Source organism: Halyomorpha halys, unplaced genomic scaffold (assembly GCF_000696795.3).
Source record: "Halyomorpha halys isolate HHAL.00 unplaced genomic scaffold, Hhal_1.1 Scaffold1056.1, whole genome shotgun sequence".
In the NCBI taxonomy this organism is placed as follows: domain Eukaryota; kingdom Metazoa; phylum Arthropoda; class Insecta; order Hemiptera; family Pentatomidae; genus Halyomorpha; species Halyomorpha halys.
Genome location: NW_027106248.1, coordinates 120,073 through 129,363, shown reverse-complemented (window position 1 = coordinate 129,363; position 9,291 = coordinate 120,073). Strand labels below are relative to the sequence as shown.

Below are 9,291 nucleotides of genomic sequence, written 5' to 3'. Positions count from 1 at the left end.
CAGGCACAGTATGTCCCACATGTATAAATGGCAATGGGTACTACACTTGCCATATACTATAGACATAATAGTAGATAATTAAATATCCTTGTAGAACTCAACACTTTGTTGTTAGGGGAAGAATTGTCAAACTCAAGCTAATTTTAACACACGTATTTTTGTTAATATGACCTCAAAAACTTACAACAGGCCAATGCTTGTTGAAAAATTGCTGAAAATTATATTTACTTATAGTGATGAACAGAAATCGACAGTCAAGCCAAGACATTTGTCATTTTCTTTTGTTTTGTTGACATTAGTTATAGAGCTAATAGAACACATTCACACCATAATCATAGATTCATTTATCTAGGGACTGATATTAAAAATATAAAAAGAAATTCTCTTCTGGCGTTGCCTAGTTTTTCTAATTGCTGTAGGACTTTACTGAAGAGGAATGCATTTAAGATTTTATATTGGAAGAAGGTAAGTCCGGGTGGCGATCAATAAAGGTATCATAATAGTAGAAGAAAACTATTAATAGTAGTCAACCCCGAGTTGTCATCTGTTTCAATCTGACAGCTCTGATGAAGCCCTGCAAAGTTGGCCGAAACGTTGGTTAACAATAAATAGTTTTCTACTACTATTTTGATACTTTTATTGACCCCCACCCGGATTAGCTTCCTACAATTTAAGATTTTAATTCAGGTAACAGTTAGATAACACCAAGATGACAATACCTTCCGAATTTTCCAATTCCAGCACTATTTTACCGAATGAACTCATTTTTGTGCTGAATTTTTTCTAAAATAATAAATTTTTGAAGAGCAAAGTCTCATAGGGTAGTTTTCTTAAGCTCAGCCTTTATTTCTATGTGAACTTGTTCATAGTTTTGCCCGAGATTGATATTTTCTAATGCTTTAACTAATTAAAAATATTTTCTAAAGCAATAATATCCAGTGGTTCACAGAGGCATGTAACCTGTGGTTTTCATAATAATGTACACCGTCGCTGGAGCTGACTTAAGACAGAATTATACAGTGGTATAGTCGTAAATTTTCCAGTTTGGGAACGCTTACCATCTTCTGAGAATTGATTAACATCGGGCGATCCAGAATGCCCCCACCCCATTACAAGATATTTATTTGACAGCTATTTAAAAACGTTGAAACCTATTATGACACTGTGGAGTTATAACTCGGGGGAAAACCACAGGTCGCCTATTAATATATAGGATTTTTGGAAAAAGCTGAGTGGAAACGTCGTTCACACCACTGGTATTATACTCATGATGTATCTAAAACATTTGGGCCGCCTGTAGCTCAGCGGTTACGAGGAAGTCTTACCTTATTTTGATGACTATTGGCGGTGTCGGTTCGAATCCGGCCTGGGGTGTCAAAAAAGTCAACAGACTTTTTTCCTTGAGTGGCGTTCCCACAAACTGAAAAACTTTGACCCCCAACCACGGTTAGACAGTATAGGACTACAATGGGAGTCTTGGCCGAAAAAAAAAAATTATTTATCTACATTAAATTATTACAAAATTTAATTATAGGAAGACGATAGTAGCACGGTAACGTAACAATCTCAGCTCAGAATCCAACCAATGGCCTTGCATAATTTTTACCGCCGAACCAGTTTTCCCGCCCCCGCCATGTGCCCACATACCTCATACACCTACTCCTTTCCAAACGTTATAATTTATTTAAAACTAATATTTCCAAGACATTTAAATAAATTTAAAAAAAATAATTACAAAAATGAGAAACCTCACATGAATTATATATTAATAATAATATATTTAAAATGCAATTAAGTGAACCATGCATGGATAGATTATCATTCACAAACATTTTTCCAAGTTGTTAAACATAAAATACTCTACGTTTTTGGAAAAAAAAAAAAAAAGCACATTTTAAATTACTAAAACGTAGCAATATACCATAGATGTAGCTTTCAAAAGAAATTTAGTTTGACTTCACACTTTTATGACTTCCAATAAGGATGTTCTTAATTGAAACTTGTCTTTCAATTCTAATTAGAAAAATAAACTGTTGACATAGCTCCTGCCGGCGCTCATTTGTTAGCTTGCTTTAAAATTACATTCAATTTATAAGTAGAGAGAAAGTACACTCAATAAGGAATTTACTGAAAAAAAAAATCAAATCAATTTTTTTCTAAACGTTTTTTGGAGGGTGCTGTATCAGAATCCAGACTGTGCCATCTTGTATTTAGAATGCTAATTTCAAGAAAGGCAAAAGCTTGCAAATAATAACCTGTACTTCAGTCTTTTGCTTATAATTAAGCAACTCCAATATTAATTAACCTCATATATTAGGTGAAAATTAAAATATAATAAAAAAACTTGATATGTGGAAATGGGTGGCTCAGTGGTAAGGCACTGTGCTACAAACTCTAAGGACCCGATAATTATCCGAAAATAATTATCTGTCAGTGGCAGATAATTGTTTTCTGTTTCATTGCAGCACTGTGGGTTTGGGAGCCCTCCCAGTCGAGCGTGATTCTGACCAAATCACCTTCTTGCATAACCGTTGGTCTAGTAACAGTACTTCCTTGTAAAGTGCACACTGCACCCCTCACCCTTCATGGGTTGTAGCTTTATAGACTTAATATAGGTGATATGTAAATTATTATAGGATGAGAATGAATTTATTAGACCATGTTAAAGTAATTAAAATTTAGATATGTAATTTTATTTAAGTGAACAAAGGATCTTCAAGTTTGTAATAGTTAAGTTTCAGGAAGTTAATTAATTTGTTTTTATCTTGTAGGATTTATTATTTTGCAAGATATAAGTAAAGCGAATATTTTTTGAGACATAAGGATAAAACTAAAGTGAAATTTTTTTTAGTTTCTTGATATTAGCATCCAAGAAAGAGGCAAAATCCAGAATGTGAACACAATAAACATAAAAAACTATTTAGATGAAGATTATTTTTATTTTTGTTCTGCCTATCCCTTTATTTCTATACTATCTATCTCCACCTCTATATTACAGATCCACACTTATGTTAATTGTTACCAATAGTTTTGTTTGTTTTTTTTACAATTTTGTATCTTTATCGACCACCACATCGACTCTCTTCCTACAATCTATAAAATACACAATCCTGACAAAATGTAATTTTGGAGAAAAAACAAATTAGATCTGATACAATAGTAGGTTTAAAGCAATCCCTATCATAAATCTTAAATTGAATTGAAATACTTTTCAAATATATTATGACAAGATGGGAATGGTATCAATGAAAATTTCAAAAAAGAAGAGATAAGATAAATTATTAATGTAACACTTGCTTGTCCCTGGCATCAGTCACACTGATGTCTGAAATTTTGGCTGAAACATTGGCACTAACAAAATAAGATTTACTTATTTGTGTTCTTCACTGATGGCACCCCAACCACTTTTGTTCTTCTCCTTATACTAAACTAATGATAAAGTGTGCTATGAAAAAAAATTATGCTCAACATTGTAGAAGAAACAAGGTCAGTAACTAAAAAGCACAATCAAAAGTTTTTTCCACAAGAGATACATTTCATTGTTTAAGATTCATAAACTAGCTTAACTATTATAATTTATAATGATGATTATAGAAACATTCATTATACTAAGCATCATTATTGTTGATTAGATTTGATATCACCAATATTGTTGATTAGAAAAACTAAAATTCTCTGAAGAGAAGGTTTATTCATTTCTTATGAAATTCTAATGTTGAGATTAATTTAATTGTATATATACCAATAAACAGTTTAGTCGCACATGACACATTGAAATCTAGTCACTGACCAATATCTAAGCTTCTAATAAAAAAAATATTAAAAACTCAATTTATTGTTGACAAATTAGATAAGCAATTGTAATTAATATGATCAATTCTTTGCCTACAGCACTCGAAGACCTGTCTGAGCCTCCGCGTTGGGGTCCACCATGGCTGCTCTACCTCTGCATCGCTCTCGGGCTCCTCTTTCTCCTCATGCTCATCGTCAATGTCTTCCTGTGTTCGGCCATGACCTGCTCTTGTACTAGGAATGAGGTCATTGAGAAAGAGCCTTCCGTCATAGAGGAATATGATCCGTATAGAAGCTGGCATGGTACACAGTATGGATCCAGGTAAATAATTCAATATCCGATAAGAAATTTCACATAAATATTCTCAGGAAAAGTGTGAAAACACATAAATCCAAAATGTTTAGGTTTAGTATTATTTTATTATTGCGTAAGGATTATTTTATTTTATGAACAAAAGATTGTGCATTTATAAAATAGGAGGGAGTAGGTAGCTCAATGGTAAGACACTGTGCTACTAACTCCAAGAACCTGGGTTCGAATTCGGCTGTGGGAGATAATTATTTTCCATTTCACTATAGCTGTTAGTCAGCTATGTGGGTTTGGGATCCCCTGGGGTTTACCCAGCCTCATAAAGTAGGTATCCTTAACTTGGTAAAAGTTCTGACCAAATCATCCCCTTGCACAACCGTTGGTCTAGTAACAGTACTTCCTTACAAAGTACCCCTGACGCTTCATGGGTTGTAGTGGTACAGATTTAATTTTTAATATATAAAATATCAATAAAATTAATATTAGAAAACACTCAATGGTAATTCATTTAAAATTTAGAAATATTTATTGTATCTCTTTGACAATTGCGTGGTCCCACATTTTCGCTGGTGAAATTTTGAAGATCATTTCATTGCAAGTTCCTTTCCCAAAGCTATCTAAAACCAAGTAAATAGAAGTAATCATTCCCCAATACTGGATGAGAGGATTCAATCAAAATCATTATATTAGACTAATTTAAACGCATAACTAAAGCAAAGGATGAATCCTAATTACAGTTTAAAAGTTTGAAAATATAAAATGCCGAGAAAGAGCTAACAATATCCTCTAATTGTCTTAGATGCCAAAAAGCTTACCAGCTGTGCAAAAAAATGTAATTGTTGAAATTAATAAATCTATAACAAAATTGCATATTATAAATAAAATCTAGCTGTTTAGAAGTAGTATAAATGATTGTAAAAAATAATAAATTGGTATAAAATTTAAGAAATCATCAAAGCGAAAACAGTATATAGAAATTTTTGCTGTTAAAGTGAAAGTGCTATTAGTTTTCAAATATTGCAATAACAAAACATCATGCTAAAAATAGTTTGGATAAATGAATTATTTTAAAGCTGGTTTAAAAAAAAAGAAACAATTTTCAGGTATAATTTAATCTGCAAATGATCTTTAATCAAATAAAAAGAAACTCAAATGGATTTTCACCAGGGCTACTTCTCTATTAAATTGCTTTAAGTAACTTACAGTAATGATTGAATAAGACTATTTTTTAAACCCACTAGGATGAGTGCACCAGTTATTGACAGTTTAGTCTTGAGGTTTTTTAGGGTAAAATGCATGATTTTTTACTATTTTTTTTTTTATTCAATGATTTTGATATTGATCAACTATCCATTATTTAAATCAACCTTGATATACCCAATACACAAATCGTAGTTTTGAGTTGATGAAAATAAACAATAGCGTTCTATTTCCACCAGTTATTGACATACAAAATCCAATTATTGACATAGTTTAAAAAATAAAAATTTACAAGGAAAATATTTTAATAGCGTGCATAATAGTTTAAAAAATAAAAATTTACAAGGAAAATATTTTAATACCCTGCAAACTTCTATCATAAGGCCCAATTATGATCGATGGAGTAGAGTTATCACTCCTATGCTCAGTCGTTAATTGCCTCAAGTGATGGGTCCCATTCTATGTTTGGACATCCTGGATTTCCTTATTGCCTACGAGAGTATTCAACCGATCAAGTGTAACCATGTACAACTATGTTCAACATTTAATATCAAAAGCTCACATGTACTTTGTGCAGTATTTTTGTCATAATTCTTTGTAGTTGTTTTAATCAATAATGTTTTATAAATTAAGTATATCTTTGTAACTCTATAAAAAATAAATAATTAAAAACATTTGTATTGTTTCAGATATTCTTTAAATGGTAAACCTGGAGGTGGATACATCTCGGGTGGTTCAACCCTGAACTCCGCAAGATCTGTTTCAACAAATAGTGATCACTATGCCATAGTTGACTCACACAGGCATCGATCTCCGGGACCACACACTTTAAGCCATTACTCAAGGAAGCACTGAATGGGGAATGATAATGCCATTACTTTATGATGCTTCAAAGGGCCAAGGCTCTGAGCAGAGACATTGATTTGACATTATTTCCTTATCGTTGTTTAATGTGCAATTTCATAATTAAATACCTTAACTATTAGAAAGAAAATAATGATGAAATCTAATAATGAGCATTAAAAAATATATTTTAAAATAAACTGAACAAGATTATTCATAAATATTACAATTAATTTTGGTTTAATACATGTAATACAATACAAAAAGTTTAAGAAAATTAATATTATCTTAAGATCTCATCAAATACAAAAATGATTTAGTAAATTATTAGGATGTTCCGAACGTTTCATCAATCTATTTGTGAAATAGGCTGTTTACAAGTTATGTAAAAATATTAGATTTTTTCTGATAGTTGACTTATTTAAACTAAAATTTGAAGAATTGTGTAAAAAGTATCAGATAAAACTTAGGTATTTGTATTGATTCTAGAATTAAATTGTTGGTAAAATCCCTATCTAATGGTGAAATTCTTCAAGCATAGACTTTTATAACAATAATCATTGTATTAGTCAATAATAGTATAAATACATGAACAGCTCCTGGAGAAAAAAAATTAAACCTTCAGATATTTCTTTTAATCAGTAAAGAGCGAAAATAAAATCAGATTTAATTTTTAAAAATAGACTGAAATAATAAGAGAAAACTAATAAGTAAATTAAGATAGAAACCACTATTGACTTGCTCGGCATAATCTACAATGTTAACACAATCAACTTTCAAGACAAATGCATGAGGTAATAAACACTATTAATTTAAAAGTGTTATGTGAAATAGACTCATTTTAAAATTAATATACTTTTATTATTAATTTGTTTTTGTAAGAAATACTAATAAAGATAAGTTTTCAAATATATATCTATTTGATTTCATTGAAAAAAACAAATGGAATTTTTTTGAGGAAGTTGCAACTTTCATTAGATTATGTGAAACAAAAAATTGTTTAGAAAAAGTTTGACTTTCTTGATATTATTATCAAACCTAACAATTAACTAAATTAGGCTGTAAATCATTGAAAATAGAAAAAACTGAATCATAACACAATGGTGCTTAATGTGATCACATGAAAGAAATTTAATCTTGTACATATAATTATAAATTTGAAGTACCTAATAAATGTGTTAATATATTCACACAAATAGTACCCTCTAGGGCAATGCCACTTTGTATTTATAGTCAATAATATTTAATTGTAACTAATAATTAAGTTTTTAAAAGTGATATTTACATCCAATATACTATTTAAGAAAAAAAAGATGCTATTGAGTGTAAATATATACATATGCAATATATTTGTATGAATTAATCTGTTTTAGATAAAATGTAAAATATATACAATTTTAATTATTCTTGCTAGATGTTTATTTTAATATTTCCTTACCTCATTTTTAGAGTAAGGCCTCCTTTAAACTACAAAATACCTGGAACCTGAAATATTTTCTAATTATCTTATTTAATATAACTAAAAAATATTAGAGATAAATAGAAATTGAAGAAAATACTCTATTCATACCTCATGTATACTTGTAAATTAATTTTGAAATCAAAATTATGCATTCAGTATACTTTTCCACCACAACCAGCTTTAAATGTCCGACAAATTGCTCAAGGACTCAACTTCGCGCGCCAATTTCAGCAAAATCACTGCCTTAATCATTTTGATTTTTTTTCTTCTTTATTACAAAATAAATAAATAATTTCGGCACAAAGACATATTAAACCGAGGATATTTTTTTTTAATTAATAATTAATGACGTTAATATTTGCAATAATTACGCTTTAAATTCGAAATCTATTATAAAAATTATTTCTCAGCAAGGAGCTTTTTTTCTATACTTCTTTTAAGAGAAGCAGGATAACCATAACTTTATATGAATATCTAAACACGATTTTTTCGGATTCCAATCAAAACAACCTTTTTTGTTTTGTATGTTTGGCTTCAACTAACAGATCCTGTACTACAGAAAATTACTTCGCATTGTATGATTACCACTACTAAATAGATACTGTGAAGAAAATAATCATTTTTACATTTGGTTATCTGGAAAAAAAATGTCCTAAAATTGATCAAACATAAACAGATCTTATCAATTTTTACATAATTAATTAATAACTCTTATAACAGAATTAACAAATAAATTTGAAAACTTATAAACAGGATTATTCGTACAATAAAAGTTTTCATAAATAAAAATAATTCTTTATTCAAATATAAATTCAAAACGAAAAAATATGAACTTACAACTTTTTCGAAAAGTATTAATTTGAGTTTCCAAATATCAGAAAAACCCATACTACGCATGCTCCGTAGTTGGAACATCCTATTACGCTGCTTTGCTTTGCTTGGATAGAGCCACTGCAGTTTTTTTTTTTTTAATTTTGTGTTTCCAGATTACACACCTGACGGATTAATTTGTAACTCTAGGAGTGATAATAACTTACTTTTCCTCCTCCAAAATGTTAGAAACACTATTGCTTAACCAGATTGTATGGCAATAATCCGTTTTTTTACAATTTAATAACTTCTACTAAGTCATCAAGTAATACATTTTTTATAACATTTGACAGTAAAAATGGTGGGGTTAAAACAGTTCTATTTTTTTTTTAAATTCCTATGGTTAATATTTTGTTTCCTTTATTTTCACTAATCTATTCACTTCAACAATTCATATTATACACAGCAAAGTTAGTAAGATATGATTGATAATACAACTCTATACAGAGTCATTACGAGCCATAAAATGGGTAATGTGAGACTGCAGTGATAGATCTTGTGTTAATTACTTAATATCCTCCACAGAAGCGAACTTAAATAGATTCTGCTTTTAACTTTTACCTGTCAGACCGATGCAATAAATCTTAACATTCACCTCTAAATAGAATTAGTTGGTGCTACATTATGGTAAAATGAGTGCTGTAAACTAATACAGACTTCAACAATTGCATACCAAAGTAAATAGGAAATGAAAATTTTTAAAAACTCTTATTTCTAAAATCAATTCTGGGAGGACAGCATTCCACTAACTTAAATAGTAACTTTTTATTAATATAGTTGTTTGAGAGTGGTTTAGTTTCTTTTTAAAACAATT

The 9,291-nt window shown here is 29.8% G+C and overlaps 1 protein-coding gene across 1 annotated transcript in view; it reads left to right on the top strand.

Annotated features, from left to right (window-relative positions):
- LOC106688127 (uncharacterized) overlaps positions 1-6,221 on the top strand; it is a gene marked incomplete at its 5' end in the record, with an annotated part of 98,684 nt that extends 92,463 nt beyond the window's left edge. The window contains 2 exon segments of the mRNA XM_067044617.1: positions 3,892-4,114; positions 5,992-6,221. Coding sequence (XP_066900718.1) covers positions 3,892-4,114; positions 5,992-6,157 — 389 coding nt within the window.
- Positions 6,222-9,291: the final 3,070 nt, after the last annotated feature.